General features: G+C 42.5%; 4 protein-coding genes across 10 annotated transcripts in view; 3 read left to right on the forward strand and 1 right to left on the reverse strand.

Annotated features, from left to right (window-relative positions):
• Positions 1 to 2,406: 2,406 nt before the first annotated feature.
• Positions 2,407 to 11,649, forward strand: LOC105568407 (mothers against decapentaplegic homolog 4). 5 transcript variants are annotated; one of them, XM_012024059.1, is made up of 12 exons: positions 2,407 to 2,778; positions 3,909 to 4,114; positions 4,418 to 4,566; positions 5,490 to 5,769; positions 6,113 to 6,382; positions 6,860 to 6,997; positions 7,577 to 7,771; positions 7,916 to 8,089; positions 8,176 to 8,430; positions 8,516 to 8,797; positions 8,903 to 9,033; positions 9,326 to 11,649. In XM_012024059.1, the coding sequence occupies exons 2-12, from the start codon at positions 4,048 to 4,050 to the stop codon at positions 9,404 to 9,406; spliced, it is 2,022 nt and encodes a 673-aa protein (XP_011879449.1). In that variant the 5' UTR covers positions 2,407 to 2,778; positions 3,909 to 4,047; the 3' UTR covers positions 9,407 to 11,649. The 5 variants fall into 5 exon arrangements, with proteins under 5 accessions (XP_011879449.1, XP_011879452.1, XP_011879453.1 ...); XM_012024062.1 differs by having other exon boundaries at positions 3,914 to 4,114; positions 6,128 to 6,382; XM_012024060.1 differs by lacking the exon at positions 2,407 to 2,778 and adding an exon at positions 2,793 to 2,877.
• Positions 11,650 to 15,280: 3,631 nt separating this feature from the next.
• Positions 15,281 to 16,876, forward strand: LOC105568408 (probable 28S ribosomal protein S26, mitochondrial). Its single transcript, XM_012024065.1, has 3 exons — positions 15,281 to 15,417; positions 15,740 to 15,992; positions 16,107 to 16,876. Exons 2-3 carry the CDS (start codon positions 15,751 to 15,753, stop codon positions 16,546 to 16,548), a joined length of 684 nt encoding a protein of 227 aa, XP_011879455.1. The 5' UTR covers positions 15,281 to 15,417; positions 15,740 to 15,750; the 3' UTR covers positions 16,549 to 16,876.
• Positions 16,877 to 16,963: 87 nt separating this feature from the next.
• LOC105568409 (Kv channel-interacting protein 2-like) overlaps positions 16,964 to 21,953 on the forward strand; it is an 18,752-nt gene continuing 13,762 nt past the window's right edge. The window contains exons 1-2 of one of the 2 annotated variants that reach the window (XM_012024067.1): positions 16,964 to 17,389; positions 17,639 to 17,854. In XM_012024067.1, coding sequence (XP_011879457.1) covers positions 17,692 to 17,854 — 163 coding nt within the window. In that variant the 5' untranslated portion in view covers positions 16,964 to 17,389; positions 17,639 to 17,691. Of the gene's footprint in view, positions 17,855 to 21,953 lie in introns of both variants that reach the window. The other variant, XM_012024066.1, reaches the window with a different exon arrangement.
• The window catches only part of LOC105568411 (probable serine/threonine-protein kinase DDB_G0267686), a 7,063-nt gene continuing 3,364 nt past the window's right edge, over positions 18,255 to 21,953 (reverse strand). Inside the window, exons 2-4 of one of the 2 annotated variants that reach the window (XM_012024072.1) lie at positions 21,038 to 21,304; positions 19,731 to 20,868; positions 18,255 to 19,488 (exon numbers count right to left, since the gene is read on the reverse strand). In XM_012024072.1, coding sequence (XP_011879462.1) covers positions 18,974 to 19,488; positions 19,731 to 20,868; positions 21,038 to 21,304 — 1,920 coding nt within the window. In that variant the 3' untranslated portion in view covers positions 18,255 to 18,973. Of the gene's footprint in view, positions 19,489 to 19,730; positions 20,887 to 21,037; positions 21,305 to 21,953 lie in introns of both variants that reach the window. The other variant, XM_012024071.1, reaches the window with a different exon arrangement.

The raw sequence follows: 21,953 nt of genomic DNA on the forward strand, positions 1-21,953 counted from the left end.
CTGACTAACGACTAACGACTCATTGTAGACCGGGCCTAAACTATCGATGCGACGATATCTGCCTCGCCAATTAACCGAGCATCGATGGCAAATCGCGAGGATTCAGCGATCACGCGACGACATCGATCGCCGAATATTAAGAAGCGAGCGATCGCGGTTTCTTCGCGTACTTGTCGCGAACGCGTATCAAGGAAAAACAATATACGATGTGCGGAGCGACGCGGGCCGCTATCCAACTCATTCAACCGTCGCCACGTGAATGATCCTGCGTACGACGTGACTTTGTTTTGCCGCGCGCCGTAGACCGAGCGCGGATTCCAGGAAATGAGTAGCGTTGTAAACAACTCGGTCGAAAACTGAGCGCCGGCCGCTCGTTCCGAGAAATGACGTAGCGCCGTAAAAACATCTCACAATAAGTCGAAGTCTATTGTATGTACCGATCATTCGGTGTCATTCGGCGCGAATCAGTCGAGCGAGGCGGGTGTTCCGCGTGTTTTCGCGTCGCTCGTCGTAACGCGTTTGTGTCCTACGAGAATCTCGATCGTCTTGTACGAGAATTGTGTTAACATTTATCATACGTTTAAGTAATTGTCGCGTTCCGTAATTATATCGTTGATTTCTTCGACGATTTGTCGAGATACCACGCGTACTTTGAAGAGAAAATGCGACAAGAGAATTAAATATACTATAAATTATTACGTCCACGGGCGACAATATCTTTTTTAACAATCGAACTCGGATGAGTCTCTGTCACGCTGTGCTTTAACATTTTTGTCAGTTCAAGTTAAACATTTATCAGATCAAAAGCGCAAAGTAATACACGAATCGTCGGGTAAAATGATAACGGAAAATTATAATATCTCGACTTCTTGCCAAGGAATAATCTCTCTAATAATTAAACGGACACAAGTGCGCGTATAATATAAAGTTTCCATTTTCGTCGCGTTCGGGAGTGCCGTTTAAGCGATCGAACTAAAGACTTTTCGAAGCCCATGTGAAAAAGAAGTATTCTTTAAATTCGAATCGCGCGCGTATAATCCCAAATCGGACCTCTTATATAAATCGCGTTGGTTTTGACGAAAGACTTGTAGGTTTATGACTAATAAGTTGAAACGCGGGTAGGTAGGAAAATGGATAGGACTCTATAATGGAATACGAGCAGGTAGGGATTCGGGTAGGCAGGGACAGGGGGACATAACTTGATAATTGAAAAATTGATAAAATTGTAACTGCAATGTATTACTATCAAGGATAATTATATTTAACTAACAGGAATAATCTTCAAAGTCGCCAGGCATAATTAACAACTTTAAGTTTGTTTTACCGTATCTGGCAATTTTTATGTTCAAGGCTCGCAACGTTTCGACCATGGGTATATCTCATGTGTAACATCGAGATAAATATTGTATAGATATATTTTCAATTTTATAATGTATTTCTTTTATAATATTGTACACATTGTGAAGCAAATTATTTAAAAATAAAGTGACTAGTAAATTAAAAATGTAAAAAATTAAATTGTAAAGAAAAGAGGATCGCCGAGCAAAATCGGCGGGGGTGGTGGAGGCCCTCGTTTTTTTTTCGAATCAAATTTTAGTTCAATTGGATTCACATAGTTTTTAATTTAAATATTTTCTTTTTTGCAATTGAACGATAGATTTGCCTTTACAATTTGATTTTCGTTTGAACATTAATAAAAAAATGTTACACGATAGGCACAGCGACATGTGTAGAATTGTGTAACATTTTTATTAATGGTTTACGTCGTAAGTGTTACGTATATTGTATGCAGATCACATCATATGTAATTGTTTATATGTAATATGTAAATGTTCATATGTAATTCTGTGTCACAAATGAGTATTGTACATATCGTTGTTTATATTATGTTTTTAATTTCACAATCTAACCTACTCCCTCTTTTACATTTTTGTACATATTTCAAATTAAATTGTAAAAACAATTAATTGAATGGTAAAAATGTAAAAACACAATTATTACAGAGAAAGAAAAAAAAAGAGGACCGCCGAGAAGAATTCGGCGGGGGTGGTGGAGGGCCTCTGCAAGGTCTGTTCTCCCATCGGACAACATTTCAATTTGAATCTAACAATAAGAGAAAGGTAGTATTTCCCGCCACGATTTCCCCTCCCACCGGCCCAATCCGCAGCCTCCAATAGGACGAAAGAAAAGAGCGGGCGAGCAGAGCTGCCAACGACGCGCGCGCCTTTCGCAGATACGAATCCGCTCTGAAGGCGGCCGCGGTTGATTTGGCCGCACTGTTCACGCCGACATGATCCGCGCCCCGCGGACATGTATTATTGATGCGCTAACCTATGCGACGACGGGACGACAACGCTCGACGACCCGTCGCGAGGCATCCCGCAGATCTACCGGTGTAACCGCGCGTGTCGCGCCCGGCCGGCGATAAACCGCGAGCGTCGAGTGACCGCGCGACCGCCGTCGCGCCGCGCCGAATTGCGCCGCACCGCGCGAACCCGCTCGACGACGACGACGACGACGCTGCCGCTGCTGCTGCTGTTCAGCGACCGACGACGTCGCGCCGCAACGAGCGTCTCCCCGCGCGCAGCTGTCATTCACTGTCATCTCGCGTCGCCCGACGCGGACGTTTCGGTCCGGAGTGCGCGCGAGAAACAGCCCCGCGGGCCGCGGCGGTCGTCTCTCTCTCTCCCGTGCATGCTGCCCGCGCGCGCCTCACGTTCCCGACCTACCGCCGACCGCTCTGCGTTCTTCGACCCGGCCTCATCCCGCTGCTCGAACGTGAGTTGCGTCGCCGGAGCGCGGTTTACGCGAGTGGTCCCCGGCGGTTTATCGAAATACGTGTTATGCGTCGTCTACATTGCGCGCGGTGAGCCCGCGGTAAGGAAATCAATCAATTTTATTTCTTACTCGTACTCCGAGCTCGTGCGTTTACGCTCGGCGAGTCTGAACGCCATCGGCCAGTGTTAGGGATATTTAAAGAGGCTTGTATTTTAGCTTCCTCGCGGCAAAAGCTAAAGGCTACGGTTCTTTCTTTACTCCTTACACCAGGCTTACTCCACGCATTGAGGACCGTCTACATTGGAAGTAAGAAAACCATAACCTTCACTTATCAGTGTAAAAGCTGGTGTACAGGCGTAATTTTTTAAAATATTTATAGCACTGGTCGAACCGCGCTCCAATTCGCCGAGAAGTAAGCGTCGGAGCTGAAGTAGGAGCAAGAAACGGGAGTGATTCATTTCTTTACTCCTACTCTTACTTACGCCAGGCTTACTTCATCTGCTGTAGACGATCCTTAACGCTACGCATGTACGTTATCAACAGATATGATTGAAATGTTTATGTGGCGTTAGGTAAACAAAAGTAATGCGTCGTCTACAATACGTGAAGTAAGCTTGGAGAGCAAGGAGTAAGAGTGAGCCGTAACTTCTAGCTTTTGGTCTAAGGAAGCTGAAATACGGGCATAATTTTTAAAATATTTGTAACACCGATTGATGGCACTTTGATTCACCGAGAGTAAGCCTAAGAGCTGAAGTAGGAGTAAGAAATAGAATGGATTTATTTCCTTACTCCTACTCCTTACTCCAAGCTTACTCCATGTATTGTAGACGACGCGTAAGTTTGCTCCTGGTCGTCTCCAGCGATTGCTGGCGAATGTTGGAGACGCCAAGAATGGATAACACATTGAACTTGTATGTAGACGACGCGTAAGTTTGCTCCTGGTCGTCTCCAGCGATCGCTGGCGAATGTTGGAGACACCAAGAGCGGATAACACGTTGAACTTGCGGCCTGATTGTTGGTATCGAGTAAAATTCGTTTCACGTTGTTTAGGACGGAACGATTGTCGTTTTCATCTGTAATTGAGTGTAGAGCCAGATTGCGGAAAGAAGTATGACTGAATTTCTTTGCAGAACAGCCAACCGTTGTGATGCACGGATGAAACACGAGTCGCTAGATGGTAGAGCGTGAAAGATTGGGCTGTGCCAGGTCCAACGAAGAGGCTAGTGATTCGAGGGAAGGAACGCGACAGTGTCCACCACGGCTTACGACATGGTTGGATTGGCGGGCGGGGGAAATCACATGTATCCCTCGCCCCCCATGCAACCAAATCCAGAGTGTAAGTTGAATCGCGTTTGAATTGATCGCCATCTCTTATTTGCTTCGGTAATTCACTTATATTTTAGGGAATTCATCTGGTAACTAATAAATCGTCAGTTATTGGAAAAAATTGATTGATTATGGAGATCAATCTTTACAACTTTAATTGCGTCGGCTTTAGTGATTTTGTTTTATATGTTACGCTATTTGGAAGGAGCAGTTTTTAGATGAAATCACTGTATTTTAAGACTTGAAAGAAAGTATAAAGTTTTATGGCCCCGCTAATTCACGTGTCTTATCTTTCATGTGTTTTTTAATGCAGTGAGAGAGATGACTGGAATAGCACCTAGTGCGCCAACCAGCGCCGATGCCTGTTTAAGCATCGTGCACTCGCTGATGTGTCATCGTCAAGGTGGCGAAAGCGAAGGCTTCAGCAAACGAGCTATTGAATCGCTGGTGAAGAAACTCAAAGTAAATCCCATATACATTTCTATATCGCTAACGTTGTAATACATTTCTTTTAAACAAGTGTTTTCAGCTCCGCTAATTACGACTATTTTCTCCTGTCTTGTTGTGTATGTCTGACAGTCTATCGTTGCTCTCGCTTTATTTCACGACAGCTGATGTTCATTTCGGTCGTCGAAAGAGCGTTAAAACTTCGACACCGGAATCGCGAAGATTCGATAACATTCTGGAATGAATATAAAATTGCAACCTATGCGTCAGAGTCCACGCAAGACCACGTCATTCTTGTCATATCGACTGATCTCTTCCGCAAGGTCGTGTCTCGATTTTACACAATTTTCGATTTTTGTGCTTGAACGCTCATTCTGGTCCAGAATGAGTATTTAGGCACAAAAACCAGAAATTTCGTAAAATCGACATACGACCTTGCGGAAGAGATCAGTAGATGTATGTATTCGTGAATCTTGAGTAAATTGTATCAATGAATGCTCGCAAAATGCGTAGCGCTTCCGACATTATTTTCACGCCGTGTTTCATTCTTGCGTTAAATGTACACACGGTCGGTCTTGCGCGCGCGGTTCTACGCTTATACTTGGCGCGAGACACTACTGTGTCTCGTGATAAGATACATCAAGCATATTCAACTCATTATTAGTTGCTAGTAGACAGTATATTTCATGCCATCATGAGTGTCATTGTGTACCAATAATTTTCATTTTTAATTTCTAACGTATTCCATCGATATTCTGTGCGCTCACGTTCGATTCTTCGCCGCGACACGAACGTATACAACTGTGTAAAGGGAGAGAGTGCGCTTATTGTGCATTTTTTAAATACTTATCATTGATTTAACGATTTATCATTGATTTCTCATTACGTCTAAAACGTACAAAGATCAATATGTGACACACGTGTAATTTGATCAACAGGAGAAGCGTGACGAGTTGGACAGCTTGATTACCGCGATAACTACCAATGGCGCACATCCCAGCAAATGCGTCACCATTCAGAGAACTTTAGATGGCAGACTGCAAGTGGCTGGACGCAAGGGTTTCCCTCATGTAATCTACGCTCGCATCTGGAGATGGCCGGACTTGCACAAAAATGAACTGAAGCACGTGAAATACTGCCAGTTTGCTTTTGATCTGAAATGCGATTCCGTATGCGTGAATCCCTATCACTATGAGCGAGTGGTATCACCGGGCATAGGTATGTTACGACTTGTAATTTTGCATTATTTATTTATTTTCAACAGACTCGATATTTGTATTACATGTACATATGTGCACACGATACCTTTTATTTCTTTTTGCGACTTTGAGTTTGCCCCCGTTTTTCTTATTTTCGCTCTTATCATCATGGAAAACGCTCGATTAAGCTTCATTCTATCATTTCTAATCGTTTCTGATTGTAATTATCCAACGAGATGAAAGTAAATTGTGCATCCCGGGGCTAACAAGGAAATACAGACATAACTAGAGAGAAAAAAAAATTATTGATTGTTGTGGTCTTCTTGGTGTCTTGATGGAATGGGTTGGTTTCCCCCGCACAGACCCGTTCTTTTCAGACCTATCCGGCCTGACGTTGCAATCCGGTGTGGGTGTGGGGCCCGGCGGGAGGCTGGTTAAGGACGAGTACACGGTCGGCGGCGGCGGCACGGCTGCCGCGGCAGCCGCCGCCGCCGCGGTCGGATCTGCGATGGACGTCGACGGCGAGATAAATCAGACTATTCAGCACCACCCGCCGGCTCAGCCGACCGCATCGAGCAACGCGCAACAGGCCCAGCAGGGCTTTATGCCGGGCTTACCGCCGCCCAACCCGAGTAAGTTGAATGTGGTAAACTGTACCTTTTCATTTGTGAGGCTTCCACTTAATCGGAAATCGTCAATTGGCTTTACACTTGTAAATCTGTTTGTAATTAATGTCTGATGACTAGATAGTCAGTGGTACACCTGAATCGGTGCAACGTATTAACACGTGGACGCATTTGTCCAAACATAAAGATGTTAACAAGTTAGTAAGCCGGCGAACGGCGAAGGCATGTGACGGTTACGTTCCAGGAAAATTTATGCAGATTGGCCATTCAACTGTGCTAAAAATATACCGTCGAATTTAACGCGCTCGACGCGATTGTTAATTATTAAGATGATCGCTAACGTGCCAGCCGCTTTCGTTTATCGCTGTCGAATGTAGATTTAGTAGGCAAGAATACGCTTCGCAAATTTCTCTCTTTTGTTGCGCGATTACGATTTTTGTTTTGGCTTCATTGTTTTCTTTTCCTTCTGATTGTTCGGCACAGCCAGTACTGAGGGTATGTTTAGCGCCGGTGGTGGCGGCAATAATGGTAATCCTCATGCTAAACTGGACGACAATAATTGCCCCAGGCAAACCTGGATTCCCACGCCTCATCACTCGGCGGGCCGTAACATGCATCATCGTACGTATTTCATTGTACACAGCTATTTATTTAAGAAGCTTTCGATTATATGTCGCTGATTAGCCATCGCTCAATGTTGCCAGTGTGCATTTTTCGTGACTTAGAATCGAATCGGAGTTTCCCAAATTAAATGTAGCGCTTTGCAAAAAAAAAACAGCGAAGTAGTTGTGAAGTAGTTGAGTACGAAAGACGATTTCTGTATTCGTTTCATCGAAAATGTAAGATGCGCCTGAAACAGCGTTTTAGCCATGAATCGAGGTCGCGAATACACACAGAAAGATGGATAGCACATGTGCAAACTGATGTTTCGGGTATCAACACATTTTATTTTTCAATATTTCTAGTCAAAGTGGCAAAATTTCAGTTTTAGAAGAATTCAAGAGTTCTGAAATTGGAGAGCTCATTAGCTCTGCAATATAGCAGAGACTGAGAATCAACTATTAAGAGCATTGAGAATGTCTCTTTGGGAAACGCCGGTTCGCAGCGAACAGTTTTTCAGAGCAACGATAGCGAGGGCCAGGCCGTTGCACTTTTAATACTTTGTGTTGCCTGCATCGTGTATGAATTTTAATTTTGCAGCAGTAGTACATCCAATGAGTCACACCGTAGGTAGCCAGCAACAGTCGCTGAATGCCGCGTCGAGCGGATCGTCCGGCGCGCAGATTCTAAGTCCCGCGCAAGGACAATCGACCGCCGACACGTTCTACAGCACCACTACTCCCCCGCAGGACATCAATCAGCCCCCAACAGTCGACGCGTTAGCGGCTTCTCTGGGTACGTCATATCAATTCTTGGCGCATCTTGTTTCGATTAGGAGCGTTGTTATATTCCTATATAATATTTTTTTGTAGAAATTTTCAAAAGCGCAAGCATTAAGAAATTGTTCATTATATGAATTTATTAATATGGTTTAAATAGGTGAAGGACAGAGTTCTCCTGTGTCGCCTGTTCATCTTCATCATCCGAACGGCTTCCCCGTGGGCACGGCACCATACAATTCCGGCGCGCCGCAATGGACTGGTGCCAATACTCTCACATATACTCAAAGCATGCAACCGCCAGACCCTCGACACCTTCATACAACGTCATACTGTAAATTAATTACGTTAAGAGAAATTTTCTTGTTGAATCTTATAATTGAGCAGCATAACTATAAATCTGATTCTTTCACGAAACAGGGGGAGGCCATGGAAATGACGTCAGTGGAAACATCGGAGGATTGCTCTCTACGCAACCAGCACCCGAATATTGGTGTTCCGTCGGTTATTTCGAATTGGATATCCAAGTCGGAGAAACGTTCAAAGTCAGCAGCAGTTGTCCCACAGTCACCGTGGACGGCTACGTGGATCCGAGCGGCGGAAACCGATTCTGCTTAGGTGCCTTGAGCAACGTGCATAGGACGGATCAGAGCGATAGAGCGCGTCTTCACATAGGTAACTGTAATTCAGTTGAATTTCAAAGAAAGATTTTCAAAAGAAGATGTTGCGATGGTCCAATAATTAAAATAAAATCTTTCAGGCAAAGGCGTTGTATTGGATTTGAGAGGTGAAGGCGACGTTTGGTTAAGATGCCAGAGCGAGCACAGTGTCTTCGTGCAATCTTACTATCTGGATAGAGAGGCGGGCCGAGCACCTGGTGACGCGGTACACAAAATCTACCCCTCAGCGTACATTAAAGTCTTCGATTTAAGGCAATGTCACAAGCAGATGCGAGGCCAAGCCGCCACCGCACAAGCCGCCGCAGCAGCACAAGCTGCAGCTGTGGCGGGCCATCTTACGCATGGAGCGCCCATCACCAAAAGTAAGAACTGAGCATCTATCAATGACGCATTTTTAATAAGCATAACTAAGTATATTTTAATACAGTCCCAACATATGCTTTATATAAAACGCAATTATTATTCAGGTCTCAGTGCGGCTGCGGGAATTGGAGTTGACGATTTACGAAGACTTTGTATCCTGCGGTTGAGTTTTGTTAAAGGGTGGGGTCCAGATTACCCGCGACAAAGCATAAAAGAAACACCATGCTGGATTGAGGTATGTTTCATGATTTTATTTTGCGAATCTTTTTAATCAGATTTTTTTCTTTTAATCAAACAAGCGAGAACTCTAGTATAATTTAATAAATACTTTAAAAGCCAATGTATAAAACAATGTAAAAAACAAGAACTTATCAGTTTTTTGCTTAGACTATTTTTTATTTTGAAAATGAATATATAAAAGATTAAACATTTAAATCAGAGCCTAATTGCCCAATTTGCTTTTTACTAAGTTGCCAATTATTATAACTTCACGTATCTAAGATTCTGTTTTTGATATTATTTTCTAGGTGCATTTACACAGAGCGCTTCAATTGCTGGATGAAGTGTTGCACACGATGCCCATCGATGGCCCACGAGCGATCGAATAATTTTATCAAGCATGGAAGTGAATAAGAAACGCGAAGAAAGCATCACAATATTGTTGCTGAAATCGAGTGCGCAAGACCAAATTCATCAGATGGAAACGATCAAATGATTGAAATGCGAAATTCGGCCGGGAAACTTGGAGAGGAGAGATCTTACAGAAGCTATTTATATATTTAACGACTCGTGATATAATAACCTATGTAGAACAGGGGTTCCCAAACGTCCATGTTCACAGGCGGTCCGCAGAGAAAATATTTATAGATACTAAATTTCTAGACACTTGGCATGTATAGAATTGAGGTTCATGCACATATTTAAAAAAATATCTGCATACTTTTTTTTATTATAGTGTGTATATAATGTAGCTCATCTTTATTTTTTATTTGCAAATTATTTTTGTTAGATAATCGAAGAGAAAAAGGGAAAGACCAATGCGAGTCATCAATCATGACGCATAAATGATTTTTTTTGTTTAGCAGAGATGTTTTTAATTGTTTCGGTATAATCGTCCCAGAATTTCTGTAGGTAAATGAGAAAAATATGCGAGAATGATTAAACTGGAAACTGTTTATTAATGTTTTTTATGCAGAGTGACTTTATTTAAAGTGAACTTTATTTAATAATTTTGTTTCTCAATATCTGTTGCTATTGTTTCTCGACATGATGAACGTAGAGGGATCGAAACATTACGTTTACAATAGTATTTTATGCTGTAGTCCTATTTAAAAAGTTTAAATTGTTTTAACTTAACATTGTTCTGCGTTCTGTAACACAATTCTGTATTTATATTTCTGTTTTAAACTATAAAGTCACTTTTATATTTTAAGAAAACTATGTTTTTGTTGCATCTTTGAATTTAAACGTATAACTAATATCCGTTTTATATATATATATTTATATGTATGTATAATCTGATAAAATAATTTACTTGAAACAATTAGGTCAGAGTATACATTGGAAAAAAGATCGCGATTGAAAAGTTCGATTTTAAAGATCCGACAAAGTGGCTGAATAAGTCGAGAGAAGTATTGTCGGTCCTTTAACTTTTACTCTCCTCTTCGCTTCGGTGGTCTTCTTAACTGGTTTGAGAACCCCTGCTGTAGGATAAAATATGTGCCACGGCCTTGCACTACCACCAACGTACAAAAGTGAAAGAAAACGTTATTTTTATTTACGAGATGTAATTTTTTACGGAGAGAGGCGACATGGCGCGTCTCACCAACAGAGGAGCAGAAGAAAATAGAACGGCAGTCTTCTATTTTGCTAGGCGCGCGATGGGAAGATTCCCTCGGCGACGCGCAGTCCGCTAAGCTCACAGTGATACCAGTTTCAGAACCATTACATAGTCACGACCCTGTTCTTTGAGATTAGCTTTGTAAGATAAACTGAACTATTGTCTACATTTATTACCTACCGCGAATGTTAAGCTCAATATTTATATCGAGCAAGAGAACGGTCTTACATTTCTGAATTTCTGGATTTGTGGACGTGAGATAAAGGAGTGTATTAAAACTTCAAACTTAAATTCAAGGTAAAAATGATGGATTTATAAGCAAGTTTTAAAGTTTAGTAATTGCAGAGCTGGAAAAGGAGAACATCGGTGACGATTTCGAGCTTTCCGATGAAATTTAATAATTAGATTTTCGAGTCTCGCCGTAAACGTTCAAGGATCTAGGAATCCAGAGATCCTGGACCCCAGGGATCTCAGAACCCAGAAATGTTGAAGTCCGAGGATCTAGGAATCCGAGGGCGTGAGGGTTCCAGGACATAAGAATTATCTTTACGCACGTGTATACAGTAGGGATTTCCTCTAAAGACACAGTAAAACATTTCTGCCAAGTAGCAAAACGTAGATAGCTCGTAAGGATCACCCACGCGTACCACACAGTTATAATAGTCCTTTGTAAGGATAAACTTTTTGTATTTAAATTCGCATAAAAAGGATATCGTGATGTCACCACATTTTTTCTGATTTGCAAAACAGATCATACTTAGAAAACGTATTTATCACAGTTTATATATATTATAGGCATAGCTATAGCAATTATATTGGCAGAAATTTGGTACAGTGGCGTTAGAATTATTTGTTTATTACGAATGGGTAACTTGTTTATTGTCTGTTTTACAGTTTATAACCAAAAACTATTTTATATATAGAGACTTTGAAGTTCTATAATAGACATACTTGTTCGTCTTTTTTTTATTTCATCGTTTCGTCAAATAAAATCTTTTAATTTCTTAGTTATTATTGATTATCATTATTATTATCATTATCGCGATTACTGGAGGAGACAATAAAGAACCATACGAGACATGTACAACCTAGAGCAATAGCAAATGCTTATAAGAATAATTTTAGATCAGAGAACACAAAATTTTTAAGTTCAAGAATTTTAGAATGGAGAGATGAGATTTTAAGTATCTTTATACCATATTACTTATTATTATGTCTATATTTATGTCTATATTACATATTGACATTGAAAGGAATCGGAGCGGCAAATTGAATTCAATTGAAGCGAACGTATCTCTCTCTCTCTCTCTCTCTCTCCGGTTATGCGTCTCTTCCAGTCAACCGCCGAATGTTATTATTATTAAACGTAGTACTTGTTGAATAATTATACTTACTGTTTACCAGCTATTTTATTAAAATATAATCGTACAAAATATTCTTATATATATAATATTTGATAATATAATATAGAGAGTGATTATATACAAGAATGAGAGAGAGAGAGAGAGAGAGAGAGAGAGAGAGAGAGAGAGAAGGAAAGAGAGAGTCGACCAAATACGACGGTATGCATGTACAAGGTGCCCCAAAATGATTGAAAACAATATCTTTGCCCACCTTGTACATATATACTCCGCACATATACATGTATATTTTATTCTAATTGATTACGTTTTCGCGAAAACAGAAAAAGAATACAGAGAAATGTTTAATGCTTATTTAACGACACGATAGTATTTACCGATTCTCGCTTCTTTGTTGCAATTCGGCCTTAGTGTTGCGGAGTGAATGAGCGAATTTTCCACTGAGAATTGGGATGGCAAGAGAGAGAGAGAGAGAGAGAGAGAGAGAGAGAGAGAGAGAGAGAGAGAGAGAGAGAGAGAGAGAGAGAGAGAGAGACGAGGATTGAACGTTACCGTTTAAACTAAGTTCGAAAAGAAATTTGCACTCTGAATACACACACGTGGAAGTTGTCCGACGATTACCGTATTATTTCTCAACGACAGATCCCTTGACGAGAGCGGGATCCGCGTGTTCGTCAAGGAATCTACTATTTATGAAAGAAAAAATAATTCAGTAAACGTGGAGCGCGCCGATGTACACAATGCCTTCCTTTGATCGACCAATGAAATGTACACACAGCTCAAGTATATTGTCGACAAGAGATTCTTGCTTATAAAGCCAAGCTAGAAACACAATGTGCCATCGTTTTCGTGCATATATAAGGAAAGATAGAGAACTTAGGATTTCTTACAAGACTGTATTTTTAACTCCAGACTAAGCGTCCCCCGTGAATCTAATGAGAACCTAAACTACCGTTGAGCTAAGAATTTAGACTCGACCGCGAAGCATAATATTTCGAGACATCCGTAGGTCTAAGAAGCCGAATGAAAAAAAAAGAGATTCAGACTTGGACGATTGTAAGGATTTTTAAGAATCCGGCTCCGAGGCTCTAAGGGTCCTACGATTTCACGTAGGAGCCTAAGCTGCTTAGAAGGTTCCGCGAACCTGCAAAACAATTCCGTGGTTCTACATGATAATCCGAGTTCTGATCCGATCGTCTTTACAATTAGTGCTTAGCAACCTCCTGGTAGCGTAGAAAAAGCAGACGGAACGCAGCTCCTGAAACAAGCCGTGAGTTCTTTAACGCATGCATTAAAAGTGAAAGTCACGAGAATCTCGGAAAAGTAGAGGGAGAGAAAAATTAGCAATTGCAGGGCGACATGCTAAATGCAAGATTAACAGCTTGTTTCTCGACAAAGGGACTTAAGTATATGTATAACAGTTGATTCAGCGATGTTTTTTCGTCACTTATACATAAAATACTGCCACTTTCGACCTCACGAATTTTGCGAACGTTGCCTTTTCGGACGAACGCGGTGTCGAGACGCAAGAAGACTCCGTGTCACAAAGTCTGGCCGTCGGAGGATCGTGACTAGATTATTCTCGCGTTGAACTTTCCATCCGCTTTCTTCATTCATCACCCGGAGAACGTTTAGCATGGTACTGCCCGAGAGTCCTTCAACTTTCGAAGCCCAAGACTTTCGAAAAACGACAAAAGCTCGTCGAAAGGATCGCTGCGAGACAGACGGATCTTTTATCTCTTTACTTGCGTTTCTTCGAAGCGAACGGCACGAACTGGTCCGCGTCTAAGCCAAAGATACCCCCGACGAGATGCTGCAATGTTACGAGTTGTTAAAAAATATACGAGCGAGATTTCGATTTCTTCTCGCGCTGAACGTTCCCGAAAGGGGTGGTCGAATGGAGAATTGAAAAGCGGAGCTTAAAAGCCGCCGGAGATTTTTCTACCGAGGCTCGCCTTTTCGGAGCGTCCAGCGTGCACGAAATGTAATTATCCTTGCGAAATTATCTCCGTTCTGCGACACGCAGGTAGAATTATATCGCGGTCCCGTTCGATTTGCAATTGGATCCTGATTGATTTCTGCGCGAAATTCCGACTACGTTCGATCCGCGAGTGGCGTTAACAAAGAGGAGAGAAAAAGGAGGAAGGAGAGAAACGAGATTAGTATAGATACAAATTAATATCTGTGATTATCGTCGATGCAGATATATTTTAAGCAATTTCTAGTTCGGGCACATTTGTAAAAAAAAAGGAACGGAGGGAGGAAGAGAAAAAGGGGGAAAAGTAAAAAAAAACAATAACGATAATAACCATATACGGCGATAATACTTTTAGGGCGATTGTTGAGATAAGATTTATCCGTGTTTGTGTTGAATGCATGTTGTCGTGATGGCGAGGGTTAATTAATTATGTATTAATTGTAATTAGGATAATTAATATATATAGCGCGAGCACGCCATTGCTGTTTCGAGAGAAGAGGAACAAAAAAAAGGGGGGAGAGGGAGAAAAAGAGGAGGGACGACACGAGGGAGCTCGAGTGAATGTGTTTCGCGAAATCCGATTTTGTTGTACATTATAGATACATCGCATTATACACGATCATTTTCAATAAACATATTCTATAAATGATCTCTTAAATGTTCTCTGTCGCGCGGCAGTTTATTCTTGCTGGGAAATGCATTTAAATTTCTCGTAAATGTTACACTTTTTTCTAAGTTTCATCATCAAACGCCTTTTTCGAGAACTCTAAATTTTTTTTATAACAAGATTAAAGCTCATTTAAAGAAAAATTTAACAATGGTGAGCGATGTTCATTTTGAAAGTGATACTAAAAGAAAGTGCTTTATTAAATGCCCAGGAGATAAGTTTTTGTTTAAAATATTTTTTCATATTTGATTTTCAGAATATACAAGTCAATTTCTTTTTAGAGTGGATGCAAAGTACAACTTTACGACATATCCGCTAAATGTACGGAACAAAAGTCTTATCGATCGAGTGTTGCACCAATTGTTTCAATTAAAGAACAACGTTTATCTTTATCTAGAAGGTATATAAAATATTATCAATCTAATTGTAAATCGTCAAGGAGAACGAGGTAAAATACACCCCGTGTGTTTTTAATTACGTTAAAAAGGAACCACGCGAGTAACGAAGAGTTAAAAAATGCGCATCTTTTATTTTGCTTTGTATTAAGACACATTCTCTTACAGCGACTTATTAAAATTATTACAATCAGCCATCTTTTATACCGACACAGTTAAATGCAATTTCTAGAGCGCAGGCGCGGCGGATCGGCGTGCATGAAAAAGGAGGCGAAGCGCCCATAACCTCGTTTTCGAGAGAGCGAGAGTGACATAACCAAAGTTGGAGCGGCGAGGCGATTAAAGAGTTGCGTTGTTCAAGTTCGTAGTCGTATTATGGTACGTGTCATTTAATTATTATTACCAATTAATATCTACTGATTATCGGCATTAAATGCCAAGTTTTCTGTACGACCTGTCCCGCACCTTTTGTACTTTTCTTTCATTCTGGTTTGTTTACTTGAACAACGTTCGCTGCAAAACGTGATATTAATATTAATCGATCATGTTGAAGCTTTTTACTTAGAATCAGTGGAGTCTTTGAATTGGACGATAGGATTAGTGCGACAGATTGATTTACAAGTAGAAACAAATGATATAGCAATGTGTGTCGCAACGACTGTCAGTAATACAATTTTCACGGCAATGAGTCTTTTCGCAGCTCTAGAGACAATGCAGGCGACGAGGATAGTAAAAGTCAACGCCCTAGCGATGAACACCGCTGGGCTCTGCGAGACCTTGGTACCAAATTCCGTCTACACACAGTGCGTACGTTGGAAGAGAAAACCAATTTGGCTGCCCACAGCGAAATCCAAGCTATTTCGAGTACCGAAGAGGCCGGTCATACCTATTGAGGAGCAAGAGGAGATCTTGCGTTTGTACAACAATTACAGGACGTATATGACGTCGTTCAGGTACGCGCGCAAGATACAAATGGTTCTGTAACTTGGACTGGCGAGATATACGTAAGAATCTGGTTGCGATACTATTCCGTTTTCGCGGCGTGAAAATTGACGGGTATGTTGCAGCGCATTTTTAAGGCAAATCGCAAAGCAGGACGAGATACAATCCGACGAGGCGGCTATGCGGCAGACTGAGGAGGAGGACTTCAAGGAGCGCAGTGGTATAAACGACGAGTGGAATGCGGAAATAGCGAATATACGAGAGGCTAGACTGGAGGAGATGAGGGAAAAGCGCAGAAACCTTATTCTCTACAGTTTACTGAAGAACGAGCAGAAGCAGGAGGCGCAGAAGGAGATGGTCAACGAGTGGATCAGAAAGACCAAGGTGGACTCTGTCACGTTCATCACTGCGGAGAATGTGGACGCCGCGATCGAGGAGTGTTTGGCGAACGTCGTCAATCACAATCGTGCGTTGGACCTGGACGGCAATTGGCACGAAGGGAAGTATCCTCCGGCTCCGCCTATCGACGAGGCGCAGAAGCCAGCGGCTGTCGAGCAACAGAGTTAAATTTGAAGATCCCTCGTGTCCGGAAACTGCCCGGAGTAAAAGCCAAGTCTTACCGAACTCGAACGTTATTTCAAGTGTTCGACCTTCTTGCTGGAATAATGATGATAACGATAAGTACGAGCTGTTATATTATAGATTGTAATAAATATAAAATAGACACTCCTACATCGTTCCTTGCCGTATGCAAGTGTATTCCTGAAGAACTAGGCGACCAACTAATAAGAACTTGAAAAATTAACGCACTATTTTACAATTGAAGTAGACTGTATATAATTGTAGAGATTGTACGTGATGTACTATATGTATAGATGCAAAAAAATTGAAAAATTGTAACAGAAGTTTTATTGCAGAGAGTTGTGCGAGGCCACAATGCCCGGTAATAACACACGTGCGAGGAAATAAAGAATTTAAGGCGCGGCTAATTATGATATCGGTTAATTAGTCAAAGTTTTGCGTCCTTGTAGCGAGCAGGAGCTCGCCGAAAGCTTAGGGGGCAAAGTGTCTGAAGTGTTCCGTATAACTAGCGTAGCGCGCACGCGGAGCACCTCATTAAAACGGCGCGACTCGAATGCAACCCGGTTGTATCCGCGACATATGTATGTATATACATACAGGCGACTGCCTGCCGTGCCGCTATTTACCTGCTTCCCTTTAACGCACTTGGAGCGCAGTCTTTCGCGAACGGCGCGCCGACTCGCATCGCCGATCTCGCCCTCTCGACTCTCGAAGCGAAAAGAAACCCGGGAAAATATATTCGCAGACCAAGCTCGACTCGTTGACAAACAAAATCGCGAACGGGACCGGCCGTCGATCGGAGAGCCGCGGCACTCCGTGCGATTAGGTGAATAAAAGACGACTATCGAGGATTCGTTGTTGGAAAATTACGCAGAGCATCGTGAACATTTTTTTACAACTTTAGTTATTTTGTTAAACTGCAAAATTACGAATTGCTTAACTCTCTTAACCGATTCGAAAGCTTTGAAAAAGATTGTTTACGTCTACTTTTTAATCCCTCGGTTAGAATTGAACACTCTGGGCTTGCGAATCTCTGTTAAAAGGCGCAATTAAAAAATGTGTTCGTTCTCCGAAGGATTTCAGAGGATCAGCGGGATTTAATTGTTACGAATCGTTGCGTCGACGAAAATGTACAGTGTACACGTGGCACCGGGAAGATCCGCGGACCGAAAGAAGAACTCGGACGACGTGGACAACGAAATCGGAGCGTACGGCGGACGGAGGAAGGAATCGATTTCCGTGAAGCTGATAAACTACATCCGTTCGCAATTTCAGCCAGACGCTATATCAGGTGAGTCGGAAAAAGTTTAGCGTACTAGAGCCCGCGCGATGAATTAACTGTGATTATAGTCGCTGGATTTCGCCGGCGCATCTATATTTACGCGTTTTACCAAATGTGTAAATGCATTTGAACGCACGTGCACTTATAGATATTTCTTTTTTGATGCATGAACTTTATCTGTTTATTATACATTTTAATATACAATATCCTGCACAGCTCGACTGCGCAATCTAACTAAAAGTACATAGAAAACAGTATTATTTATTATTTTTATCTATATAATTTCTAATTTATGTTTATTAATTTTCTATATAATATATAGGAGACGTAGTATATACATATAATATATGTATATAATATATATGTATATATAATATAATACATATAATAATATGTATATAATATATATAAATCCTATATATAATATAAAAATCCTAATAACTCTTTTCTCCTAACACATGAAAAAAATATATAAAGCCTTTTCACATCACACAATATATCGCAATCTCATGTGAATAATAATAGTTCATTAAGTACGTTCAAGAAGGTACTTGGTTAATTGTATTTTACCGTTTTATCTCCGATCTACGGAACACATTTGCCTTTCCACGAGATATCGAGTCCTGAAGCCTCTGTGCTTCAAAATAGAACTTGCAATGATCTGCGGTAGAAGCGTTTGTACGTTCAAAGATAGATCCATCCGTCTATCTCCCAAGGTGATATCGATTATTCAACTTCCATTTCTGTTTGCTATTGCTTTCTGCTCGGATATCGTTCCCGTTCCAGTTACAAGCCGGTAAAATAATTGCGCGTGTCACTCGTCGACGATGCGGAAGCGGCAGAGCAGGTTGGCGCGCGTCTCGCGGCAATATCGCGCAAAATTATTGAGACGATCAATTGCGCGATACGAGAGACGGGCGGGTTTCGGCTGTCCCTATTCAAAGCCTGAAACAATAGCAAGATCCTCCCGCAGCTTTAGAAATGGAAAAAGGTATCGTGATTATCCCGAAGAAACGATCGTTCGTCGTCACTCGACGGTTCGAGGAACGTCGTCCGTTCCACTTAACAACGTCACGATTTTACTGTAGTTATTTTTGTTTACTGTCGTAAATATTTGGCGCGTGGATCTTAAGTCTTCGCTATATCCGGCGCGTCCGGGATGTCGTCAAGCCGATCGGCGGTAACGTTGAAGAAGAGCGAGTCCGAACCTTGGATGTTCATGTCGTCGGCGATGGACGGTGGCCCGTACTGATTCATCCATACGTCGTTGATGGGAGCAACGTTGGCGGGCTCCCTCAGATCGTCGTTGCCGGAGATGACGGCCGTGTGCGTCGGCATGGGCTGCTCGAACAGGTTGCCGTGCGCATTCGTCATTCGCATGCCTTGCGACGTGTCGTTGTACAGCATCCAGTAGGGCGAGAAGGAGTGTTGCCGATGCTCGGCGGTGTATCTCCGTTCGGTCGAGCAGCCGTTAATCGCCAGATTAGATCGTTGCGAGACGATCGGCGCCATGTAGCAGTAGACGCAAGATGTCTGACTTAACTTGGAGTAATCCACTTGCTTGGACACGTGGTAGTTCAGAACGTTCTCCAGATTGTTGTTGTGCTCGGGGGTCCACTTCGGCCAGAACGCCTCCGTTGTTCCTGATTGACGAAATACCGCTTAATTAAAACGCCACGAAAATATAATTGTTCGTTGAAAAGAAAAAAAACAAGAGAGAACTAATGTTATTTAAGAGAAGTTTAAATACGTGATTTTTCATTTTTATATAACGTACAGAGATGTACACACTTTACATCTCATTTTTACGTTAACTCTTTTACACGATCTTTATGTGTCAATGTCATCTGTTTATAGCAATAAGAAGACTAAATGAAACGCGCACCATTTGCCGGTCTCTGCAAATTCCCCGTACCAGTTTCCTGATTAATATTATTTTCTACTATTCTCCCTGCCACAAAATTGCTTTGCGGCTGCTCGAATCTCTCGTTCAACAGATTGTTCGTCTCCTGAGTGAATCGAGGATAAAGGTACTGATACTGCTGGTCGTTCGCGTAGACATTTTGCTGCACGTTGTTCTGCTCGAAGGTGTCGACGTTGCGAAAGTATCCCGTGTTCGTCTCCCCGCTGTGCCTACCAAAATTTTGCAGATAATAAATATCAGATGGATCGTTGGTCACCATATCGGTGCCGGTCGCGTAGTTGTCCTGCGCGTCCAAGTTGAAGGCGTTTTGACCGCTGTTACAAGCGGTATCTGTCTGATACTGATAAGTCAGATTGTTGTCCGCGTTCGCGGTGGACCCCGCAGTGGAATCCGTGTTGTTGTAATAGACCGCGTGGAATACCTTGGAGAACTGCAGCTCGCTGTCTGGCACCTCCATCACGCTAGTGATGGTCCAATTCTGGTATGAGTTGGGCCGATTGTCTATGTCGCCAGGATACCTGTACTGATTGTCGTCAGCCAGTACGGCCGAACTCTGCTGAGGCATCAGGTTCGCCTCGTTTAGCAGGTATTCACCCTTGGAATTCTTCAGCAAGTTGTAGTACTCGTTGGTATTCGCGTTGAGCTCATTTTCATTCTCGTTGCTCTCCGACTCGGCGGTCAGGGTGTCGGAATTATCCAGCAGATTGCTGGTCCAGAAAATAGAGCTGGCGATCTCGCCTAGATTGGCGCCCACCGGCGCCTGCAGCATTCTCTTGAGCAGGAACGAGCCCTGCAAGCCTGGCTCAGGCTCCTTCAACACCTGATAACTCGATCTGTCGTTGGACGAGATCGCGAGGGGATCCGTGTCGTTGATCAGATTCGCTCTCGGGTAGCTCGGCTCGACCAGAGGAATCGTTTGAAGATCGGGCGACATCGGCGCCGTCCGCAGATCCACGATACTCAGATCCTCCACTTGGTTATTGTTGCTGTCGCACGCTTGGAATTCCCGTTGAATCCTGAACAGGCACTGCTTGAACTCCTCGTAGTGCGGGATCTTGATGTCGTCCTCCTTGCTGGCTATCTCCTCCTCGGCGCCGATCTGCAAAAACGGGAAGCACTTTGTCGGAAGTCAATCATTGCCGCTCGTTCACTGCGTCGCGAAAACGAATGGAACGTAAGAGTGAGAAGAACAAGGGAGAAGGGGAATACAATTTTATTTGTATCTAAAATCACATTGCGCTCAATCACGGAAATTTATGGCAACTTACCCACTGACAAGGCGACTGTTGCTGCGGCTGATGTTGCTGCGGCTGATGTTGCTGCTGCTGCTGCTGCTGCTGCTGCTGCTGACAATAGTCGTCGTCGGCCATTATATAATCGGGGCTGTGCAGCGGCGTCGACGTTACCCCGAGCTTGGGGTCCTTCGACTTCCTCGTCTTCCTCTTGCGGTTCTTCCTCAGCTCGTGCTGCAGCCGGTAAAACTCGGCGTCATTTCCGCTCTTGGCGGCTTGCAGAACCTTGACCAGCACTTTCTTCTGCAATTCACAGAGGCGCGATGAGACACGGCAGGATCAAACGTTCGCGATAACTGGCCGAGTTAGAAGAAATAAAAGAGGGATCGAACCTCTTTGCGTGGCAACGAGATACGGCTTTTGGAAATATTTTATGCCTTTCTAAGGGAAACAATTCGAAAGGGATAGGATATTGACCAAAGGGTAAAAAGTCATCCGACGGTTGGAACAATCGACCCTGAGCCCCGTAAGACTTTCTTGCTCTACAGTGCTCCACAACTTAGCGACATATGACGTCGCTCACAGAGATATGGAATTACAGGGTATAAGTTATATATTCAAGTTTTTCGCCATCTCTTCGTTTATTCGCGATTTAAAGAAAAGCGTGGGACCTCTGTACCGAAAACTTACGCCAACTTCTACACCAATGCAGATTAATTTTAATTCCGGTTTAAGCTTTTATCTTTTTCCACGTCCAGAAGCTGGAAAGAGACAGAAAGTAACTTGAACCGAGATCGAAGTTAATCTGCATCGGTAGAAATGAAACATTGGCGAAAGATTTAACTCTGGCCTCGGTGTAACTTACTTTTTATCTTTTGCCAGTTTCAGCAATTGGAAAAAGACTTAGTTGGACAGGGAGTACGTTCAGTTTTACGCATGACGCACATATTGC

This window comes from Vollenhovia emeryi, unplaced genomic scaffold (genome assembly GCF_000949405.1).
Source record: "Vollenhovia emeryi isolate VEMERY1.0 unplaced genomic scaffold, V.emery_V1.0 DF939129.1, whole genome shotgun sequence".
Classification (NCBI taxonomy): domain Eukaryota; kingdom Metazoa; phylum Arthropoda; class Insecta; order Hymenoptera; family Formicidae; genus Vollenhovia; species Vollenhovia emeryi.